Source organism: Eschrichtius robustus, chromosome 12 (genome assembly GCF_028021215.1).
Source record: "Eschrichtius robustus isolate mEscRob2 chromosome 12, mEscRob2.pri, whole genome shotgun sequence".
Classification (NCBI taxonomy): domain Eukaryota; kingdom Metazoa; phylum Chordata; class Mammalia; order Artiodactyla; family Eschrichtiidae; genus Eschrichtius; species Eschrichtius robustus.
In genome coordinates, this window is record NC_090835.1 from 66,913,122 (window position 1) to 66,938,599 (window position 25,478).

The window sequence follows — 25,478 nt, forward strand, 5'->3', positions numbered from 1 at the left end:
CCTTTATAAGTGTACTTCACCTTTCCAATTAGCATCTGTGACCGTCAGCTGAGATAAACATCCTCTCACACCACCACTCCACACACGGTGTCTGCCAACTGACAGACCACAGGCTGGGGTGAGTCATTCAGACTCCTAAAGCCACGCTCTGTGGAACACAGACAACAGAGGACAGGGCGCAGGGCCGGGGGGGACAATGTGTTCTCCACAAGTGCAGGGAGAAGCCTCCTGGCCCAGATGAACTCGCCAGAACGCTGACGGTCAAGAGTTCCCACCAGCCCCTCCCAGGGCACATCCCTAACCCGGGGCCAAAAAAAACACTGAGGAGCCCAGAGGCTGGGGATTACCAAATTTCACAGAACAGAAGAATCACTCGGAGTGCTTATTTGCTGAAAGGGCTGGGCCCACTCCGAGCCAATGGATTCACAGGGTCTAGGGTCTGGAGAAGGCATCTGCATTTTAATCCAACTCTCCTGGAGATGCAGAGTAAAAGGGTCTTCAAGCCCCCAAGAAACACTGAGGCGTTTAACCTAATTGGTTCTCAGCCCTGAATGCACATCAGAATCACCTGGTGCCATCATCGCCCGAGATTCCAGTAAGTCAGCCTGGGTGGGATCCAGGAAGAAAGACAAATATCATATGATATCACTTCTATGTAGAATCTAAGAAAAATGATACAGATGAACTTATTTACAAAACAGAAGCAGACTCACAGACACAGAAAGCAAACTTACAGTTAGCAAAGGGGAAAGGGTGGGGTGAGGAGAGGGATAAATTAGGAGCTTGGGATTAATAGATACACACTCCTATATATAAAATAAATAAACAACAAGGTCCTACGGTATAGCACAGGGAACTATATTCAATACCTTGTAATAACCTATAATGGAAAAGAATCTGAAAAAGAATATATATTTTTTTATATTTATTTACATATATATTTTTATAACTGAATATATATTTATATAACTGAACCACTTTGCTGTACACCAGAAACTAACACAACACTGTAAATCAACTATATGGCATTAGAAAAAAAACAAAACACAACAGGGCCTTCCCTGGTGGCACAGTGGTTGAGAATCTGCCTGCCAATGCAGGGGACACAGGTTCGAGCCCTGGTCTGGGAAGATCCCACATGCCGCGGAGCAACTAGGCCCGTGAGCCACAATTACTGAGCAAGCGCGTCTGGAGCCTGTGCTCCGCCATAAGAGAGGCCGCGATAGTGAGAGGCCCGCGCATCGTGATGAAGAGTGGCCCCCGCTTGCCGCAACTGGAGAAAGCCCTCGCACAGAAACGAAGACCCAACACAGCCATAAATAAATAAATTTAAAAAACAAAAACAAAAACAAACAAACAAAAAAACCCTACCTCAGGTGAATATAAGATGCAGCCAGGTCAGGGCCCGCTGATGATGAGGCCCTGGGCTGTGCTGGTGTGGTACCCAACTTACCCGACAATCACTCACAGCTCCTGTCCACTATCCACCTCCAGAGTAAAGCTATTTCTGCTCTTAGACGGAAGCCCAGCCTACAACACGTAAGGCTGCGTGTGCTGAGGGCTTGCTTGATCAGACTGCTTCAAAGGGAGCCAGAACAGTGATGGGAGGTAAAGTAAAGCTGTCTTGTTGTTTGGAAGAAGATGGGGACAAGAGTAGGGGAAAGAGGCAGGGTAAAGATGGAAAGGGGGTCTGTTTGAATCTAATTAGCAGCCTCCTTCCCATTTTTAGATAAAATCAATTTTTAAGAACTCCCTCTACCTGTAATACAAGTACACTTTTTCAACATTAACCCTAAAAAGAAAAGAGGTTAAACTAGAAAACGGAGTGCAAAAGTATTCTAAAAAGGGCTCAAAAACATGTTTATGCTATTCCAAAAAATACTGTAGAAAAAGAGCTTAAGGGCTTAAATATATAAGCTGTCAACTCACAGATGAAAAGGTATATTAGTAACAATTTCAGGTGTACAGCAAAGTGATTCAGATATATAGATATATACAGACAGATTCTTTTTCAGATTCTTTTCTCTTATAGGTTATTACAGAATATTAAGTAGAGTTCCCTGTACTATACAGTAGGTCCTTGTTTGTTATCTATTTTATATACGGTAGTGTGTACCTGTTAATCACAAACTCCTAATTCATCCCTCCCCCCGTTTCCCTTTGGTAACCATAAGTTTGTTTTCTATGTCCATGGGTCTATTTCTGTTTTCTATATAAGGTCATTTGTATCTTTTGTTTTTCAGATTCCACATATAAGTGATATCATATATTTGTCTTTCTCTAACTTACTTCACTTAGTATGATTATCTCTAGGTCCATCCATGTTGCTGCAAATGGCATTATTTCATTCTTTTTATGGCTGAGTAGTATTCCATTGTATATATGTGTATGTGTGTGGGGGGGGGTATATATATATACATCTGTGTATCTGTGAGATAGATAGACAGATATATCAATCACATCTTCTTTATCCATTCATCTGTCAATGGACATTTAAGTCGCTTCCATGTCTTGGCTATTGTAAATAGTGCTGCCATGAACACTGGGGTGCATGTATCTTTTCAAATTATGGTTATGGTTAGGTTCTTAAATGAGTGGCTCCTGGCCTCAATTTAATTTACATGAGTTTCCCCGGAGATTAAAATGCAGACTCTGGGGATCCTGCTCTGGGAATTCTGAACGTGTAGTCCTTGGGGAGGGTGGGAAGTATGCAATTTTAACAAAGATTCTGACGTAGGCGGCCCCAGAGCCCACCTGGAGAAACACTGCTCCAAGAGAAGGAAGGAAGACCAAAATCCAAAGTCTAAATTTCCGGGTAGAAAGAATTCTTGCTCCCATCATACCTGAAATCCCCTTTCTCTGTGGTCTGATGGTCAGCAGGATATTCTGATTTGCTGGACTTTGTCATCTTTTTCTCCATCCTCCCTTTTAAACCTACAAGCATGGTTTTGCCCACATGGTTTGTAGGCCTCTGGGGAGAGACTGTAGCTTGTCGTTTCTTGGACAGGATTCTTCCTTCTGCTCTATCTGTGATAACATCCCAGTTCCTGACGTGCAGAGAAAGCACAATAAAAGTTTCTCGAAGTTCCTATGTGCTTCTTTTCAAGAACTTAAAATCCGTTATAAAGATCACACCTTATGATGCCATGGAAGTGCTAAACCTCACATTTCATTGATTCTCTGCCAGCCATCTACCAGTTTCTGAACTGATTAATTCACATAATTCAAGAAATCTGCACCTAAGGCTGGATAGAGGGGCTGCAGACCCTGCACCTTGTTACAAAGCACCATTCAGAGAATAAGCGCTCCTACAAATCAAAAAGTGACAAAAACAGGGGCTCTCCTCTTGTATCCAGTTTCTCTCTGAAGTTAAAACGGAAGCAATGGCCCCAAGGGCAAAGCCTAAGACAGCACCCTATTCATTCACGTGCCCATATATCAGACTATTTATGCAGCTAACACTTGGTGAACCCTGGTGACTTATGTCAGGCTGTGTGGCAGAAGCTAAGGAGGCAAAGGTGAGTAACAGAGGCACGCCCTTTGCCCACAGTGATCTCAAAATGCAGTGGGGAAAAGAGGTGTCATAAAAATAAGCCCCGTGTAGTGTGACACCCAACACGGGCAACCTCACCAGGGCGGGGAGAGTCTGCGAGTGGGAAGGGCAGGTTGATGACTTAAACTTTGCCTCCATTGACTTTTTTTTTTTTTTTTAACATCTTTATTGGAGTATAATTGCTTTACAGTGGTGTGTTAGTTTCTGCTTGATAACAAAGTGCATCAGTTATACGTATACATATGTTCCCATATCTCTTCCCTCTTGCGTCTCCCTCCCTCCCACCCTCCCTATCTCATCCCTCTAGGTGGTCACAAAGCACCGAGCTGATCTCCCTGTGCTATGCGGCTGCTTCCCACTAGCTATCTATTTTACGTTTGGTAGTGTATATATGTCCATGCCACTCTCTCACTTTGTCACAGCTTACCCTTCCCCCTCCCCATATCCTCAAGTCCATTCTCTAGTAGGTCTGTGTCTTCACTGACGTTTTATAATGAACCATATGCTGCTTTCCTAATTATAAAAAAAAAAAAAAATCCCAAGGTGAAATAAACTTGGAAATACAATGGGTAAATGCAACCATTAAAGGATCTTAGAAGGAGGAACACTGTCTGTGGTCCTCAACACTTAACATGGAATAACCAGGCTTAAAATGCCAGAGTCCACTCTCGTCCCAACCATCGCTGACGACGAGACTCCAGAAAAAAGAATATTGGTGACTGGTTCCCCCCACCTTTTGCCTTCTGGGTGTGCCTGAGACGGCTCATTCCCATGCCAGACACCCATCAAACCCATACACATTATGACCCAACTTATGAAACTCCCCCATTAATTATATCATGGTCAGCCATCCAAGACACACATCACGTCAGGGTCGCTCCCGTGCCTTAGAACTGGCAGATCCAGCAGGAAATCGTGATGGCTGTTGTCTCCTCCCGGAATTGGGGGCTGCAGGTGTTTTTCAAGCACTTCTCTGATCTCGCAAAGAGAGTCCGGAGAAACGCACAAAACAACAAGCAATGAATGCCATAAACCACTCTGGCGTCGCTTCTCCGGTCACAGATGACCTCCCAGATGCCAAATCAGCCCACGTTTACTGCCCATCCAGCCCCTTTTTCCAGGCAGCCTTCCCGGATGTGCTTCCCGCATCTGGCTCCCAGGCAAGGTCTTGGGATGCTCCCGTTTCTCCGCCTGCTCCTTCCCAGCCTCTGTCTCAGGTTCCTTTTCATCAGTCCTTTCACAATGGTGCTCCCCAAGGTCCTGCCTTCCCGCAGCCGTGCCTGGACCGTCTCATCTGTGGTGACAACTTCATCCATGATCTGCAAGCGTTAGCTCCACCCGTGAGGTCAGTCCTCTGGGGAGCCTGACGTGGTGGCAGTTGGCCACGCTCTCACTCGGCTTGTCTACGACACCAGCCAGCACTGCTGAGCAGCCCTCCCGCCGCTCCTTCTTGGATCTTCCTCTGCTCTGCCTTCAACAGTGACATCCTGCGCTCACCTGCCCTTCATTCCCACAGCCCCGACCATCCCCTCCGCAAGGATGCCTCCCAAACCTTCACCTCCCCTGAGCCTCAGACCCTGATACTCAGCTGCCCACCGAACACCTCCACGGGGATCTTCCAAAGGCATCTCCCCCTCATCTTTGCCCTCAGTCCTGTCCTGTCTTGCGTCTCCCGTCTCCCCACGGTGGGAAGTGGGAGTTTATCCCAGTCGCAGACCTCTCACTCGCCCTTCCCTCCACATCCAACACATCCCCTCCCCATCTGTCACCCACACGCCTGGTCCAGTATCTCCCTTTTTCCTGCTCCCCCTCCAGTCTCTCCATTACCCACATGGAGGCCTAGCCTCCTGCCTCCAGGCTGCCCCCATTCAACCCCATGCTCCCTGCTGGTGCCGGGTGACCTGGGAGTCACTCCCCGGCTGGACACCCTTTCACAGCGCCAACCCTACCCCCACCCCCCGGGTTTCAAGAAAACACTCCCTAGCCGAGCCCACAGGCCCCCGTGATCCCGCCGCCATCCACCTCTCTCCAGCCTCATCTCTTGCCATGCGCTACAGTAATATCTTGCATTTCCCAAATTTCAGACCTTCAGACACACACACACACGCTGTATCATCTGCCCAGGCACATCCTTCTTGCATTTCTTTGTCTCTACCTGCAACTTGTTCCTCAGAGCTTGAGTAAATGTCATCTTTCCCAGGAAGCCTTCTTAATACTCTTCCCTTCCCCAGGAATGATGGAGACCCCACCCCACCCTGGGCTCCTTCAGGCACACCTCTGACACCGTCCTGTCATCACAGATGGACCTGGTCCTTTCATTCCTGTCCCCTAAATCCCTTGAGAGCCATCACCAATCTACCACTAGCCAGCTACCACTGGCTCCTAGCACAGAACTCGAATACCTGGTGCTAGTTAAAAAATTCAGGAAATGAATACAACTCATTGTAAAACTCTGTTCCTGCTCCCTTGTCCCTTATCTCAGTGAAGTGTGCGTTCCAGCCAAGACTTCACCAGTGCTTTGTTGGGCCTTTCACAAGGAAATACTCTGCCGTTATTTAGAACACTTATTTGAGTTACTCTCTTCCCATCTGGATCCCTGAGGAAGGTCAGAACAGTTGCCAGCACAGTCAAGAGGCATTTTAGAAATAAGAATAACTTCAGCTGGCTGCAGGGAAGGTCTCCAGAAGACCAGAGCATCTGCTTAGGAAATGCCAACGAGCTACAGGGAGACCTCCTTGCCATGGTCCAGTGGGTCACACATAAAGGCTGAATGGTCCACGACAAAAGCCCAAGGCAGGGACCTTGATAAGAAGGTCTGACTTATGGATAAAAAAGATGTGGTACCTACATATAATGGAATATTAGCCATTAAAAAGAATGAAAGAATGCCATTAGCAGCAACATGGATGGACCTAGAGATTATCATACTAAGTGAATTAAGTCAGATGGAGAAAGACAAATATCATATGATATCACTTACATGTGGAATCTAAAAAAAAAAAAAGATATAAATGAACTTACAAAACAGAATCAGACTCACAGACATAGAAAACAAATGTATGGTTACCAAAGAGGAAAAGTGGCAGGGGGAGGGATACATTAGGAGCTTAGGATTAACATATGCACACTACCATATATAAAAATAGACAACCAACGAGGACCTACTGTATAGCACAAGGAACTCTACTCAGTATTCTGTAATAACTTACACGGGTAAAGACTCTGAAAAAGAATGGATGTATGTATACGTGTAACTGAATCACTTAGCTGTACACCTAAAACTAATACAACATGGTAAATCAACTGTAGTCCAATACAAGATAAAAATTAAATTTGAAAAAAGTTTCGAAGGCCCGAGTTAGGTGAGGGAGGGAGGAACACCCATGACCCACTCAGTTCCCGGGGTGCCTGCTGCCACCCCGACTTAGTTGAGGCCTCTGTGGTGTTACTTGGGGCTCCCCCACCCCACTCCCCAGCTCCAGGCCGCCTTTTGCTGGGGACGCGTGTGGAGTCATTGGCACCTGGCCCTCCCATGTTTGTCTACCTTGCTCAGGCCCCCTTGTTCCTCTTGGTCCACCACTCATCCACCCCACTGAATGGAGGAAGCCTATGCTTTCACATCCTGCAACGCCATCAAACAAAGGGTGAAGAGCAAAGTTAAACACTCCAGGGCATCAACCCTTAACGTGCAATGGCACTTCCACTGAGCACCTTCACAAACAAAACATATGTTAGGTAAACACGGAGCTGATTGCTTCACAGAACCTTAAAAGCAGCGGAGCACTAGGGCTCGGTCTGCTTCTGCCCACGTTCTTTCCCGTGGACCTCTCTCTGCAGCCGCATGGCCCTGGGGGTGGCTGTGTCTCCCTGACTGATTTCAGCACGAGAATCCTAAGTCAGGTAGAGACTTCTAAACTGCTTACTCACCTCTTACCTCACTCTGTCTGGCTGCCTTTAACTTATCACATCCTCTGGAAATGTCTCCATCTTGTTGGTTATCTACACCAATCCTACCTTTGAAACCTAAAGCTAGCTTCCTGTTGGTATTAAAGTTACAGATCAATTCGTGTTTTCTCCAGAAAGAAGACAAAAAGGCAAGAGTTATTGATGAATCTGCCTTGTTAAAACAGTTAAATGTTTAACAATAAAGGTTTGGGAAATGTTCGCAAACCTATGTGAAGTGAACGAAAGCAAGACAGAAATATCTATGTGGTGCATAACCCCAATTTTTGTGAAGCAGGTTATGAAAAGGAAAAAGATAAAGAGAATACATAAAAACATTAATGATGACTATTTCTGGGTAGTAAGATATACAATTTTTCTACTGAGGAGACAGAATTGTGATTTGGAATCTAACAAACCTGGATCCACTGCTCACTCACCCTGCCACCAAAGACAAGGTTTTTAAACCTGAGACTCGGTTTTCTCACCTGTTAAAAAGGGGGATGCAAATTTCCTTCTTGGAGGTGGTTTGACGGTTAAAGGCGATAACACACGATGCGCTTGCTTGGCCTCACAGCTCGTACACAGTAAGCCCTCAGTAAGTATTCTGAGGATAAAGATTCACACTGTTCTCTTGGTTTTTCAACAGTGTTTCTTTACATTTCCTTATTATGAATTCTCAACAAGCAACATGTGCTTTAAAAAACATAAGCTGGAAAAGAAATGATCCTGATAATTCCTTGCTCTACCCTTCCCCAGTCTTCTCAAGGACAGGTCAAATGGAATTCACTTTAAGTACAGCGAGAAAAAAGAAAAAAAAAGGACACCAGCTAAATTGGGGCTACTCTATGTTGCAAAGAAGAATTTCCCAGAGGGAAGCCTGCTGGCTAGCCCAGGCAGAGCCTCAGGTGTACTCCATGGGTGAGATGAATGCCGGTGGGTTAAGCCGGTGAGTCACCCAGTTGCCAGGTCAGTGACAGTGTGCTCAGAGAAGATATGGTTATGAAAATGTGTGCCACGCTAAGAAAATTCACGTGGGACCAGTGATCAATCTGTATGCCGATGGAGCCGGGTACTAATGTCAACGAGTCAGCGTATCACCTGTCTTCAGCATCCTTATCGAGAATTAAATGCCCCATCACAGTGCTTGCAGAATATTCACACTCTGAGAAAAGAACATGGGATGATCTTAGCCACTGGCAGTTAGAGACAAAGTCCTCTCCATAGGAGAGGGCCACACCTACTTCCAAGGGACCTGGGACCTTCACGTTGTCTAATCTCTTTACTCTTCTTTCAAAGGTAAAGCCCCATACAGTCTTCATTTTTGGCTTTCCTTGTTCTACGCTTCCGGCAACACATCGGTCTTTTGCCAAGACGGCACAACGATGACCTTAGAAGGGTCAAATCAGAGCATCCCAAGAAAGCCCTACTTTCTTTCGTTAGATGATATTTCCTTTTTGGCCATAAAAGATGGACAAATCACCTCATAGGGTGGACCACTTCTACTGGTGGTTGAATTCATTCACTAGGTAGAATTTCATGAGTTTAAATCTCTTAGGATGACTTTCTCCTATTTTCATCTCCAAATGCAAAGAGTACTTAGTCATAAATATTGCCTATATTCTTTCTCTCAAAATAGACTACAGCTATCAGCCCTACCTTTATCATGCTCAATGTTCCCCAAGTAATGAAAAGTGCCACCCCTCTGGGTTTCTTATTTCAGCTCCATCACTAACTGGAAATACAACTTGGAGGCATACCACAACTTCTTCAAGCCCCAGCTTCCTCATCCTCATCAGTCATCCTGAGATGCTTCTACCCAGCTCCCAAGGTTGGTGTGTGGATTAGATAAAATACAGGTGTGATGAAACAGCACAATGCCTAGCATAAGGCACACAGTATCTAGACATCACTTCAGGTAGAAACCTCCCTCACCTGTGTCACTCTAGCCTTCAGACGTGCTCGTGTCCTCACCCCTGCCCTGCATACTTATTCTCACAGCCCTAGTGCAGATCCTCATGACCCAAAACAAAGGACAATAATAGGGTTAATTCCAGCAGCCAACACTGAGTGTTCATTACGTGCAAGACACGGTTTTAAGCCCTTTACACACACAGCCTCTATTAAGAGTCACAATACCATTTCCCAGATGAAGAAACTGAGGCACAGAGAACTGAAATAACTTGTCCAAGATGGTGACCCCTGTCCTGAAAATCTTTCAGGACCCCATGTTCCCCAGAGCAAGTGCCTCAAACATCCTTCATACATAAAACTCTCATTTTCAAAATATACTTTAAACCACTTTCTAAAAATTCAAATTAAAAAAAATCATGCGTACTTGCACAGGTTTTATGCTAACTGTTAGCAAATGGGTGGCCAGGCATCATGTCGATCCGTGTCTGGGTTTACACATTTCTGTGCAGATGTGGAAAGGAGGCTACCCTTCCTCTTTGGGGGCACACATCTGAATTTCCTACAAATGGGTCACTCACTGGAAGGTTGTGACAGTGCAACAGAATCGTGTGTGTGTCTGTGTGTGTGTGTGTGTTTACTAGGCCTGTATGTGATCAGTGACATAAAACCGTACAATTCCAGGATTCAATTAAATGCCAGTTGGGGCAGCTGCTGCTCACGCCTTACCAACAGCTGGATTTCTCTTTTTCTTGTGTAAATAGCTAACTGCACTTCCCACCTCCTTTCAGTTAAGTTGGGGACATGAAACTGGCCAACAGAACATGGATGGGGATGATGTAGGCCACTTCTCAACACAGCCCATAAAAGTCACCCAGGCACAAACCCTGCTTTCCCCTCCCACAAGGACCCTGGTGGCCGCTAGTTGAAGCGACATGTGCATCCAAGGAGGAAGATATATATATCCCTGAATATGTAGAACAGAGCCTCTCACAACCCACCTCCCCATTCCACACACCCCCACCAAACACACCCCCCCCCCACACACACACACACACACACACACGGGAAGGGACTGTAAATTGATCAGCAATAAAATTTCTCATTCTGTTGAGCCCTTGAGAATTTTTTAGCCGCGCAGCACGGCTTGTGGGATCTTAGTTCCCCAACCAGGGATTGAACCCAGGGCCACGGCGGTGAAAGCGCCAAGTCCTAACCACTGGACAGCAAGGGAATTCCCTCTTCTCTGATTTTGGATGAATCTTAAAATTTTCAGTGAGTCCAACAGACAAGCACTGAGATATTTGCATTTGTAATGATATCATTGACTCCATAAATGTATAACAAACATTTGAAAAAATTTTCCAACAAACAACAACTCAGCTGAGGAATCCACTCGTTAACTCCCTCCAAATTTGCAACTCAAGTATGAGAATTGTTAAAGACTGCATGATTTCAACTTCAAACCAAAAATCCCCATTATGCTCTCAAGTCTCTTTCAAATCAGTTACACTGTAACTGACACCTCTCTGTGTGCCCTGAGCACTTTATTTGTATAACTGTATAAGCCATTAATGTTAAATTACTTACATATGTCTGTTGTGCCTGTAGAATTACCTCCTTAAGGGATAGAAGAATTCAGCAAAGAGCCTTACACAAACACAGTAAGTACTCAATAAATGTTGCTTGAACTAAAAAAAATAATAATTATGAGCTATAGTTGATAACCACAAACAGTAAAAAAAAAAAAAAAATGGCCTGGATCCAAGGCTTTTTCAAACTGAAAAGATGTAAGAATCAAAATTTATTATTAGCTTGGAGCAGGTGTGTTAGATTGAGGATATATTCAATACTTAGAAAGCCAATTTGAAAACCAAATCATTTCTGGGCTTCCCTGGTGGCGCAGTGGTTAAGAATCCGCCTGCCAATGCAGGGGACACGAGCCAGGGTTCGAGCCCTGGTCCAGGAAGACCCCACATGCTGTGGAGCAACTAAGCCCGTGCGCCACAACTACTGAGCCTGCACTCTAGAGCCCGCAAGCCACAACTACTGAAGCCCGTGTGCCTAGAGCCTGTGCTCCGCAACAAGAGAAGCCACCGCAAAGAGAAGTCCGCACACTGCAAGGAAAAGTAGCCCCCGCCCGCCACAACTAAAGAAAGCCTGCACACAGCAAAGAAGACCCAACGCAGCCAGTTAATTAATTAATTAATTTAAAAATAAATAAATAAATAATAAAATAAAATAAAATAAAAACCAAATCATTTCTATATATAACCCTGTAGTTTCAGTTCTCAGTCCTGCTCCTCAGTCCCCCTTTCCTCCTCGGCTTCTTCATCCTTTTCTAAGACGTGTCTTTTCTAGCTTAATAAGCTCAGAGCATTGTTTCTGGTCATGGCAGCATATTGCTGTCACCATTCTTACGGAGAGATGCCATCCAGCCCTCAGCTGACTGGAGGCTTAGCATCTCTTGGCTCCAGCCCAAGTCACGTGACAAAACAGGTGACCTCAAAATCAAAAATGAAGCGCCATGGCCACTCACCCTCAACCACTTTTACAGCTGGAAACTGTCAACCTGATACCAAGGAAAACTGCCTAATTAGAAAGTGAGCAGAGACTGTCATTCCACATGTTGGGTTTTTTTTTTTTATTACTGAAGTACAGTTGATTTACAATGTGTTAATTTCTGCTGTACAGCAACGTGAATTCTGTTATGCATATCTATACATTCTTTTTCATATTCTTTTCCATTATGGTTTATCAGAGGATACTGACTATAGTTCCCTGTGCTCTACAGCAGGACCTTGTTGTTTATCCATCCTGTATAAGTAGTTTGCATCTGCTCATCCCAAACTCCCAATCCATCCCTCCTCCACCTCTATCCCCCTTGGTAACCACAACTCTGTTCTCTATGTCTGTGAGTCTGTTTCTATTTCATAGATAAGTTCATTTGTGTCATATTTTAGATTCCACATATAAGTGATATCGTACGGTATATGTCTTTCTCTGTCTGGCTTACTTCAATTAGTATGATCATCTCTAGGTCCATTCATGTTGCTGCTAATGGCATTCTTTCATTCTTTTTATGGCTGAGTAATATTCCCTGTGTGTATATATGTATATATACACATACCACATCTTCTTTATCCATTCATCCATCGATGGACACTTATGTTGCTTCTATGTCTTGGCTACTGTGAATAGTGCTGCTATGAACATAGGGGTGCATGTATCTTTTCCAATTAAGAGTTTTCTCTGGATATATGCCCAGGGTTTTGTTTTACTTCAGGAGAAACCACTACAATGATGTGCCTTCATCTTAGCCCATTCTGTGTAAATCCAACACTGTTTTGGCAAATTCATCACCCAGCCACAGAGCAGTGCAGGACTGAGTGAATGACTGAATGGGGGAGGGGTGGAGGGAGGATGGGTAGCTACTGAAAATCTCTAAGCATTTAGAGAACCCAGGACTGACTGAAGTTCGTACTGACCTAAAAAATATATTCAGAGGTGTTGACCTCAAACTCAGGGCACCATCTCTATTACAAACCTGCTAATTAAAGAGAAGACAAGAGAGAGGAAGTTACATAAACCTACAACTTATTCAGCACAGCCACAATTTTTCTGGTAAGAGGAAGAGAACCATATGAATTAATAAAGAGTAACAATAGTTTACTCTTTTATACTTTTTTTGAAATTGCCATCTGAGGCAGATTTTGAGTACTATAAAATTATCAGTGTCCTGGTTTATTTACCTAAGTTGGCCTTAAGTAATGCATGGCTGTTTTTGAAAACTGATCCACTTGAAAACGTGAAACCACTGGTCTGAGGATACACAAAATGACAAATTCTGAAAGAGTTCCAAAATCATTTTGAGCAGAGGCATTGCTGTCAAAATTTCCCTTCGGACTTAACAATTTGCATCATTAATTTGTGATAGATTTTCAGGTTTATCTGATAAAATATCATGGATGTTTCTTTATGGTACAAAAAAAAAAGGAAGGAAGGATCTGTTTGCATAATTTATTCCAACTCTTTCAGTGTTTAAAATGATTCTCATACATCCTCATATCTAAACAAGGCTCCTCGAAAAAAACTGTTTGTAGCATGGAAAGGTGATTAGAAAATGTCACAGACGCCAAATTTCTTTCCACCTCCACTTTGAAAATAATCATTATTATCTGTAATTAAAATGTGAGTGGAAGGCAATTATATGTTTTCTGTGATTAACCCCTCTCCCTCACAAGAGAACAGGTAAAAAGTTAAGACAGAGAAAGGTCCTGTGTTAGGAAAGTGGCAGTACTTGTAAAGGCAACCAAGCCAGGTCTGGGGTAGAAACCGTCAGCTCTCCACCCACAAGGCAGAGTGGCACTGCGGGGCTTCTCTTTGAGGGGTGTCTCCTGTACCATTTTCACAGTGACTGTGACAAAGAAACTCACCGACTGATAACACAGATTAAGTCTAGCACTGGAGCGGTGTGCTAGGCAGAGCACTAAGCCTGGGCCCGAATTAGGCAGAGACAGAGAAGGGAACAATGGCCTGACTGTGGAAAGTCTCAAGTCTGCGTGGGCGAGAACTGGCCTCTGCCACACTTCTGCTGTGGGTGTATGTAGTTATTACCCCCCAAAAAACACTAACTGTTCATAACCAAGAAGGAGGACTTCTAGGCACACTGGATGCCTTGCTTGCCAGAAACAGCTGTTTTTCAGGGCACACTCAGAAGCACCAAGACTTGCTGTAATACAAGGGCATTTCAGCAGGCTTCAAAATTGATCTTAGATTTCATTAAACAAACCCACTGACACAGACCACAGACACTGATCCCCATCTTGCAGCTGTACAGAGGGCGACTAACCCAAACATTTAATCCAAGTCTAGCCTCTCGACTTTGTGGAACGATGATCCTGCTGGTGGATTGGATAAGCTGTCCCTCTGCTAACTCTGAAGCTCTGCCCCAGTGCCAGTGAGGGTTTTGTACTAAAACTATCTTTTAGTTTCTTGTTCACTCAAGTTTGCAAAGTAATTCGCCAGAATGTGCAGTCTCTGGCCATGTTTGTTCCGCATGCAGTATTATTTGCCCCATAAGAGAAATAAACTCATGACCTCTTTGGCTGTGCTAATACTGAGAGCGTTTCCTTAACTTCATCCATCCCTGTTCTACCTTCACAATTTTTGTCATCCTGGTAGAGCACCTATGTTCTTTATTATTTACCTCACTCTTTTAAATCAACTTTGTTGAGTAAGATTTATTTTTAAATCACTAACATGAATAGAAAGCTATTATCATCACCAGATATAAAAGATAAATATAACAATCAATACAATATAGTGCTATTAAGTTTTACAGAAAGCAACCTAAAGGGAGTAAAAATTTTTTAAATAAAAAGGAAAGAGGATAACTTCCTCACTCTGATTCAATATTAAAAATTGCTGTTTTGCAGTACCACTTAAAATCTTCTCTAGCGGTGCTGGTGGCGTATGCCTTACACTTTGGGGGAAAAAAAAACTGAACTAAACAGATAATGATACAGTACTGTGATGTAAGTCGAATTACAGCATAGACTATAAAATTCAAATTACTAACCCTCTGGGCAGGACTCATGATGCACTAAGAAAGTCTGCCCTAGATTTGTGGACAGCAAGATAGTACTCTGGGGTAGTACCTCTTCTCGCATATCCGGAAAGCATTTGTCTCCAAGAGCTAAGAATCAGCGAGCAGAGAAAACAGACAAAAAGTCCGGGCATGAAAGCGGATGCGCTTCACCACAGAAAACTGCATCAGACCTTAACTTGAAGCCTATAGTACTATCTCCCTCCCTTGAGCAGGGAACATTAGGAAACGTCTAATTTTGCTCCTGGAATCAAAGCCAACTTGAACTTCAGTCAGCTCTAGCCTCTTACCCTTTCGCCAGGAATATCCTGGAGGTTTCCCACCTTCCACATGGGCAGGTGCGGGACCAAGAGAAACAGCCAATCTGGGCTCAAAACCACAGGAAGCTGCTGAGGGGCTGTTGGGAGCAGGCTTGGGGGTGGGGACGGCTAAGATCTCGCCCCTCGTGGCATCCCTGGGGAGCTTCTTAGCAATGCAGCATCTCCAGACCCACCCCAGACCTACTGCATCAGAATCTACATTTTAACAAAACCCAACGGTAATTCATGGCACGGTCAAGTTTGACAAGCACTGATCCAAAGGGCTTGAGTGGTCTGACACCCAACATCTCGCTTGCCTCCCTCCTCCATGGGCAAGCGACACTCTCTGGAAAATCAGGAACTGAGGAAGCCAACAAAGGTCCTACCACAACAGTGGCCAGCACTGGCCGTGGCCCTGCTACAACCCAGGGACTGGGCAGGAACAGCCTCTGATCACAGAGAGGGCCGTCTCCGCTGGGGCTGCAGAAGACACACGGGGCTCCAGACATGAGCCCCAAACCTTTACAAACACCTGCATCCACGCAAAGTGCGGGTCCTCCCACTGTCTCTCAGGCTGCAGACACTGTAACTTTGATTCACCTACTCAGCTGCCTAGGAAACTCACATTAATGGGATTTTATCGGCCAAAAGAATGAGCCAGGAGACATAGGGAGATTTGCCTGACCTGGAAACAGCTCAAGACCCACGTTCCTGTTGGTTATAGTAAAACCATGACCTTGTTCTGCTCTGTCATCTGTGCAGTTTTTTCACAACCACAAAGAAAGCCCCCTCTACCACCACCACCCCCATTCCCACCACACACACGAGCCAGAGCAAGGCTTTGCCAATAGGCGAAGGGGGAGGTTAACTCCCCCAGCATTTCTACAAGAGCCTGATTAAAAGGGAGCAGATCTGCAGGATCCGTCACAAAAGTCCAACACCTGCAGAAGGAGAGGTTGAAAATGAGGGGGGGGAGAAAAGGAGGGTAGGCAGCCCAGGGAGATAAAACACTGTGTGGCCTGACGCGACTACAGTGAAAGCTCACCTCCTCTTATCAACATGCTGGAAGGTATAAATGGACACATGGAAAGAGGCACGTAGCCCTTCTCTCTTCCTCTGAATATTTGAAAAGACACAGCTGATGTGGAATCTGGTAAAACTGGCCGCTGACCATGCTGAATTCCCACAGAGCATCTCTTCCCATCAGAGTCAATAATAGGACTGCAACCTTCAAGCTCTATGCGTTCTCTGCTCCCAGATAATTAAAGCCAATACTTCTCCTCTTTCTCAAGTATTTCTGGACCCCTGCTTCTCTTCCCTGCTAATGCCAATTTCAAAATGACTACTTGATTTCTTGGGATTGTGTGATTTCAGCGACCATTTTTCAAAGTCACTGCTTCCTTGCAGAGTTCATAGCCAGCCAGTCTTTACAACTGAGATCATCGCTAAGACAAGAGAGAGCAGTTTCAATCACATACGCCTTAGGTAAGGGAGATGCAGGACAGCCTTAGAGGCAAGGCTGGCCTCAGAGGCCCGGCCCCTGCCACACTGCAGTGTGAGGGGACGCTGCCTATCAACAACTTCTGCACTGAGGGTAGGGCCGCGCTCTGTACTGCTTGCCACCCCTGTACCAGGGCAGCCAATACCTAGAGTGCCCAGTGACCGGGAGCTATGGCTTACGGTTGGCTTAAAAAGATGAGTTGGGTCAACCAGGCCTCATTTAGAAATGGCAGCCAGATGCCACAGCAAGGGCAGAGGCCCAGAAGTGCATGGTGAGAAACCACAACAAAACAGGTCTGCAGAGGCCAGTTCCAAAAAAACAGAGCACCCATAAACAGAAGAGAGAGGCCAAGAAACCACTAAAATGGTGTCAGATGCGGACTCCGGGGCAATGCTTTTAGCAAGTCAGCTCCACCCCACCCACCATCCTTACCATCAAATCCCTTTTACTTAAGCAGAGCTGACCCCCCTGCAACCAAATAAGCCATTGTAAACAAGCCTCCCAAACTAATTTTTTCACTCTTTCTAGGACCTGCAAGGGAAGAAATAATTCTCATGACAAACAAAAGTAGACGCTATATCAAGAGCATATGGCTTGGCCTAAAGACAGTTTCCAATGGATGGGATCTGAGAGGTGGTAGCAATTTAAAAAGTGGGGGGTAAAATCATTCTTTCTTCACCACGTTTTCAATCAAGTACTGATTATTATTGCTGCCTTATAACAATGACCCACAGGAAAATACTGTTATCTGGGCTTTGGGGTTTCTGCAGAGGACATCAGATTGAAAGAGCCAGACCTGAGGGTCATTGAGAAGGAACCTACAGATTTTTGTAGGAAAGCAAAACAAAACACAAAGCAGGTGTGTAATAGGAGAGACAGAAAAGGATTATCATTTTTATAAACAATAGATTACATATGGGCTTATCCTCAGGACATTAAACCGGAGTTCTTGCAAGAACTGAATTCCATCACTAAAGACAGGACCCCTGGGAGCTGCCACTTTAACTTGAAGTAATTAATCAAACATGCTCCAACAAGCCATGGGACCAGCCCGCCCGGGGAATGCTCTAAGGGCTATAAAACCCAAGGTAAAAACCAGGGTACCCATTTAAAAGTAAAAGGTTAAACAGGATATAAACACCCTGCTAGGGCGTTCAGTTAAAAGGAAGCAACATTACAGTGAAATCTGAAAATCAAAATAAACTCACAAATATGCCACACAAATAATTCAAGTGGGCAGACCTACCCGGGGCCTAATCAGAACTGAATGAAACTGACAGAAATGCCTGGACGGCAAGCAGGTCCGTTCACTGCAGCAGGGAGACAGATTCTCAGGGGAGCAGCCCAGGCAGCCAGGCCATAGCCAGGAGAAACCAACCCTTCCCTAGGGCGCTTTCCCCGCCACAGCAGTCCCCCGAGATCTGGACAAATGACCATACTAGCAGCCCTCAATGTCACCTCCAATCAAACGAGGGGGCAAGCTGCGGATTTGCCAGTCCGCAGCTCCACCGCTGTGAATCAGACTGAACCAACTTTGAGAAAGTTATCGCCTAAAAACTGTGTCATGACATTTTGGGTAAATACCTACGAGGTGACTAAACTATTCAATAACGGCATTAATTTCATCCCAAAACATATACATAGCTTTCCTCCAAGAACATTTATCCAGCCATATTTACTAAAAATTGTAAGCATCAGCATCAGAAGAGACAAATGAACAATTCAAGTGGAATCATTTTTTCTTACCATTTCGGGACACATCAAGCTCCACCAGCTGCATGAAGTTTGCTATTTCTGGAGGGAGCCGCTGAATTTCATTATCGCTAAGTCCAAGCTTTCGTAACTTGACTAGCTGGAAAAATTGCTGAAAGACAAAATAGTTTCATGTAGGTCTCACATCTACTTGCAGTGTAAACTTTTTGCCCAATATGAAATTTAAAACAATAGGTCTTTTAAAAATTAGTGACGATTGCACCAATGTCAATTTCCTGATTTTGATATTGTACCAAAGTAATGTGGCAATGTCACCAACAGGGTAAACTGGGTACACAGGCCATCTCTGTGTACCATCTACAATTATTTCAAAATTAAAATGTTTTAAACAATGAATAACTCCATGAGAATAGTAATGACTCCTTTAAATTATCCAGTAGGTGGTCACATTTTCTACTTATGGAAACTGATATGAAATCTGCAATGTTAAATAAAGATATTTGAAAATTAGAGTAAAATATTTCTTAAACATTTTTAAAAGAAATTACTGTGCATCAGAAAATATATAAATATCCCACAAATGTGTGGAGGAGAAAAAAATTATTTTTGGCCAATCTAAAAAAGAGCCTGCACTGGATCCTTCCATTAACCACAGTACACAGAGGTGCCTTTTGCGCCACACCCTTTAAAAACTGTACTAAAATAGCATTAAAGGAATTTATAGGGAGATAGATATAGCTATAAAAATATGAAATAAAGGCATGAAGACAATTCAAGATGAGAGAGAACGAGAAGCAAACTAGACATGCAACAAAATCCTTGAAGCTAGAAAACAGATAAATAAATGACAGCTAACGAAAGAATCGATACAAAGCTGAAATTTAAGCCTATGGAGTGAGTAGCCAATAGGAGATTAGGTCCAGGTACCTCTGAAGGAAGGAGAACTGTTTGAAAATGGATATAAAGACAGTTAGGCCCCCATAACCCCTCCTCTCCCCTGCACAACCAGGCAGGGGACTGGAAATTTCCCCCAGAAGAGCTGACTGTAAGCACAGCTAAGGGCAAGGGTGAGGCACCCAACTGGAAACAGGGGGAGGGGGTCAGAGCCTGCTCACTGAGATCCACCCCCTTCTCCCTGCAGCCAGGCTCCCAGGTGGGAAAACAGACAGACTTACAGACACGGATTATACAATAGGGAAGCCCCAGGTTACAAGCCCCACCCATGCACTCAGAGCTTCAATTCTCTTCTTTTTTACTTCAAGTGCCTGGATCTCATTTACACAGAGCCAAGCTTCTCCAGACACTTGAGGAAAGCCCTTTCCATGCAAGAGAGTGGGCACCCACACACATCTCAGAAGAAACAAATGTGATGTTGATGTAGGGAGCAGGAAAAACTTCCCCAACCAAAAAAAATATAATTAATACCCACGGAGAAATAAGAGGAAGTGAAGCAGCATGATGCCATAAAAGGCAAGCTTCAAAGAATAAACTCTCAGAAATTAAAAACTAGTGCAGCATCAATATAAGAATCCAATAAAAGAGATGAAAAATAAAGTTAACAGAAATCCCTCAGAAAGTAGAAAAGAAAGACAATGAGGTGGAGAACCAGGACAGAAAAAAATAGGAAAATTAGAGGATCAGTCCTCAAGGTACTACATCCAATGAATAGGTATTCCAAAGAGAAAGAAAACACAGGGACTGCAGAGCATGAGTTTCCAGTCTGAAAGGGCCCAACACGTGGCCAATAAAATGAATGACACAAAACACATAGGGATACCAAGGAATATTATAAAAGTTCATAACTCTAGAAATAAGACGATTCTAAAAGCTTCCAGAGACCAAGGGGTTGGCGGGGAAGGGAGGTCATAACAAAGGACTGGGAATCAGAATGGTGCTGGACTCAACAGCAACCTTGAAGGTAAGAAGGCAATGGAGCAATGCCTTCAAAATTCCAAGAAAACATTATTCTCAACCTAAAATCACATACCCAGCCAAACTATCAATCAGGTATGTGACAGAATAAAGACATTCTCAGACACGGCATGGTCTCAAAAAATTTATCTTCCTTGGACCTTTCTCAAGAATCCATCGAGGGACTTCCCTGGTGGCACAGTGGTAAAGAATCTGCCTGCCAATGCAGGGGACACGGGTTCGAGCCCTGGTCCGGGAAGATCCCACATGCCGTGGGGCAACTAAGCCCGCGAGCCACAACTACTGAAACCTGCACGTCTAGAGCCCATGCTCCGCAACGAGAGAAGCCACCACAATGAGAAGCCCGCACACCACAACGAAGAGTAGCCCCCACTCGCCGCAACTAGAGAAAGCCCACACGCAGCAATGAAGACCCAATGCAGTCAAAAATAAATAAATAAAATAAACAAATTTATTTAAAAAAAAAAGAATCCATCAAAATGTGGAAGTATTGGGTTGGCCAAAAAGTTCATTTGGTTAGTGACTATGTTGTTCAATAAAATTCTTGGTGAAAATGAAAAACGTATCTCTTATTTTCACTTAAAACTGAATGAACTTTTTGGTCAACCCAATAAATCTAAAAGGAGGAAGATCTGAGATCCAGAAATCAGAGAATCAACAAAACAGAGAGAGACAAAGGACAGAACAGTGAAGGAATTCCAAGATGGCAACCAAGCAGCAGGTCCCAAGAGCAACCTGTCTACACTGAAGAAAATATGAGGGCTCCCATAAAAAAGAATAAAAATAAAAACACACGTGAGGGATTATCTGACATGTTTGGAAGTATCAGGAAGATTTACTTGGTGACAAATTAGAAACTGAAATAGAGAAAACAAAGCAAGCAAAGAAGGAGGGAGTTATTAACTCCAGAAAAAATACAGAGTAAAAGAAGATATAGTCATAATATAAATATAAAATTTGGTTATGATCAATACTTATACAGTCATAATATTTTAATATTTATATACTGTTAAAAACAAAATTTATATTATGTCAATACTGAGAGGATGGGAAAGAAACTGTAAGTGCTAAAGACTCATCTTCCATAGAAGGAAATCAATAAATAACTAAAAAGTGTGTGTGTGTGTGTGGGGGGGGGGGGGGCGGAATCAAACAGTAAAAGCAAGCCATTTAGCAATGTGGAAGCTAATGTCAATAGAAATATCCCAGAGCTGGGGGTTCACAAAAGCCAGAAATTGAAGTGGGAGGGGGGGGGCAAGAGGCTTATTGGATTTTTAAAAAATTATTTGCATATATTACCTTGCTAAAAATAGAAATTGAATTTACAAAGGAGAAAGTCTCTACTAAGATGACAGGGTGCTCCACACGATAGTTGCGAAGGATGCTAACATTTAATAAGCTTCATCATTTCTTTTCCTTTGGTAAAAGGGATTATAACTTATACAATCAAAAAGAAGGCATCGTCTTTGGAAACCAGTTGGGCAATACACAAAACGTAAAAAGTTTTTCAAGTCCATTGACATCGTAACAATACTTTTGGGCATCTATTCTCCTAACATAATTGAAAATAAGAAAAACCAGCTACGGTGCACAATATGTCTTTGCATTCTTATCACTACAAATGAAAAGCATGTCAAATAAGGGAAATGTTTAGCATGTTATTAATAACTCAATACCAAGCAAACAACAAAAATAATTACTGTAAAGACCAGAGAACTTGAAAAAGATTGACGATGCAAATATAATTTAAAAAGAAGACAAAATGGCAGGTACTCTATGGAAAAAAGCACGCATGCATGTTGAGAAGGGAACAGGGGGAAAAAAATGTTATGCTAGGCAACAAGGGAAATGCATGAACAACTTTATTTTTTAACAAAAAAGAAAGATGTTTTAAAATAAAACGAACTATGAATCTCAGCAAATGAATGCTACCAATTAGCTATATATGACAATGAGCGTGCTCAACAAAAGGACTAATCCTCTGGAGTTCTTTAATCATAGGGATGAAATTTAATTTCTTAAGGAAAGGTATTGAAATTTCTTTATGTGGGTTATACTAAAGCATTAGCTGACACAAAAGCCATTCAAAAGAGTCACATTTGAATAACTGAGCTTATGCCAGTTGTTCAAAGAGTCTGACAGTTTAATAATGCATCGATGTGTTTACTCAGGCATGAAAAGCTCACTTTGTTTTCCAGGAAAGGCATAACAGCAACAGCACAAAAACCATCACCAAATCCATACATTCAAGGACCGTTCAGAAATAATACAAGAAACCAAGTCAACCAAGGACTTAGATCTACAGTGAATAATAAGCTAGTTTTATGTCTGTGGAAATGACAACCTGCAAATCCCAACGTCCAATAGAAATCCTAATTTAATCCTAATCCGAATTTTAAATCCTAATTTAAAGCAAGCAAATTTAAGTTTTGTTCTGCATATTAAAAGCATCCTCAGAACCTGTCACAAATACTACTTTATTCAACTAGGGATGCACATACCAGATGGAAAAACAACCCTGTCTGACAGCATCCCACAACGAAAACAGTGATTCCTCAATCCTTCCCTTATTATCCTGATGGGATCTTAGTTTGGTGTCCAAATGCTTTAAATTAACTACATTCTATAAGATAGACACAATGCCACTAAGACTGATTAAATCTTCAAGTTTTCAACTTCCGCAGATCGTCATGGAAGAAAACTCCACAAGCTTATAAACCCTTCTGCCTTCTCTCTGAGATGAGCCAGGGCACATGAGGAACAATTCCTGTGGCCCTCTTGGCAGGATGCCTCAGCAGGGTGATCATGTGACGGGCTACACAGACACCATTCTTCAACCACACCATGTTGATTACAGCGCACTGGCCCACTTAGAGCACATTTTGTACAACGACATGCAAAGAAACCCAAATTGCCTTGGCTTGCTTTGCTACGCCACAGTCTTCTTATAGCCACCATTGTTTTTAGTAGATACAGAGTCTCTAATCTGGTTGAACAGAATGTTTCTTTTTCCCATTCTCCATTTCTGGCAAGATTCTTTTTCCTTCTCTTGATAGTGTGAGTTCCTCTCCCTTCTTCTTAGGAATACTCAATCCTAAGAGAGCTATGTCCTTTGCTATCACTATATGGCCAATGATCAATTGTCCCCCACTGCCCAAATGTCCCCATAAGGTGGAGGAAACATAAACCACTGTTACAGATCCACCTGGGGGATGACAATATAAAGAATGTTATTAAACTCCTGAAAAAACTGTTTGAGCTGTCATGACACCAAATTTACTCGCAGACTTCCTTCTGGGGGTCTTCTAACCCTTCAACTAAATTTGACCCCTTTCCATCCTACGTAACTCTCATCACATCCCTACTCCTGTCCCCAAAGACCTGAACTGCCTTTGTGGTCAACCTCCTTGGTAAAGATGCTGTAAACCAATGGTTCTAATCTCCACGTGAGAATAACACTTGCTACAGTATTTATCATTCGTATCATCTGGCAATGTTCTTTTCTACGAGACTTACAAAAAGTAACTGTGACTCTATTACCCAGAAATTCTACTCCTAGGTATATACCTTATAATTCTTTTTTAAAACTCTCACATATTCTATTCCAGAATATATACAAGAACGTGCTTGATAGAATTGTTCGTAATTGCCCAAAACTGTAAATAACCCAAATACCCATCAATAGTAGATCTGACAGAGGTATATTCTTGTAATAAAATTTTTCACAGCAATGAAAATGGAAGCTTACTCTTAGTCATAGCATGGAGAAATCTAGAAATAATATTCAGCAAATGAAGCCAGACACAAAAGAAGGCATACTATATTATTCCATTTATATAATGTTGAAAAATCACCAAAACTAAACTGCTTTGTTAGAGATGCATACAGGGGCGGTAAAAAATATTTTTAAAAAAGGCAAAGATGTGATTACTATTAAGTCAAGTTAGTGGCTACCTCTAGGTGTGAGGGAAATATTATGATCAGGAAGGTCATGCAATGGGCATTAGGAGGCCTGCCAATGTTAAACCTTCTAAGCTGAGTGGCAGTTACGAGTATTCATTTTATAATTTGTTATATACTGTAAGCTGTACATTTATGCTTTATGCACTTTTCAGTATACATGAAATGTTTTTATTTCACAATAAGAAAAGTCTTTTTAAAGCTTTAAACTACTTACTAATCAGGAAGAAAAAATACCAGACAATTAGCACCATGACATCAAATTCTTTAACTCATCAGCGTTAATGATAATGAAAAGCAATGGCATTATGTCTGGAGGAGGAAGAGAAATAAAACAACCAACAGCAACCAAAACAACAACGTTAGAATGATCATTCTGTAGCCGTTATGATATAGCTGTCAACCTTTACTGAGGGATTCTCTGTGCTCGGCAGTGAGCTAAGGACTTTACCTGGATCACATACTCTAGTCGTCTCAATGTCACCACAGTGCTAACACCTACATGTATCAGTCAGCCACTGCTGCGTAACAGACCATCCCAAACTTAGTGACTCAAAAGCAACATGATTTTTTGAAATTTCTCACATTTCTGTGGGTTTGCTGGGAGGTTCCTCTGCTGTTTTCACCCGAGCTCACTCATGCAATTACAAGCAGCTGGAGGGCCGGAAGGGCTGGAAGACCACCCTGGCCTCACGCTTATGGTCTGGCAATTAGTGCCAGCACCCAGCTGGAGTGCCTCTGTTCTCCACAGGTCTCTTTCCTCTCCCTTACGATCGAGTGGCTTCTTGCCTGAAGCTCTCTGAGTACCATTTAAAAGGGACAAAGAGTCTGGGAGGACTCCTGGGGCCAAGACCTTGAAATTTGCACCATGTCATTTCAGTCCATAGTCAGGGGAGTGGAGAAATAGTCTCCACTGGCAGATGGAAAGAGCAGCAAAAATCACACTGAAAAGAAGCATGGGAGGGGAGAAATCTGGTAGATTAAATGGTCTACCGCAAAATGAGGTAGGGGCCTCAGGGGTGCCACAGAAGAACACGTATAAAAACTGCACAGATTATC

General features: G+C 43.2%; 1 protein-coding gene across 1 annotated transcript in view; it reads right to left on the minus strand.

Annotated features, from left to right (window-relative positions):
* LRRC1 (leucine rich repeat containing 1) overlaps positions 1-25,478 on the minus strand; it is a 125,950-nt gene that overhangs the window by 63,218 nt on the left and 37,254 nt on the right. Inside the window, exon 2 of the mRNA XM_068558983.1 lies at positions 18,561-18,678. Within this exon, the coding sequence (XP_068415084.1) occupies positions 18,561-18,678 (118 nt within the window). The remainder of the gene's footprint in view (positions 1-18,560; positions 18,679-25,478) is intronic.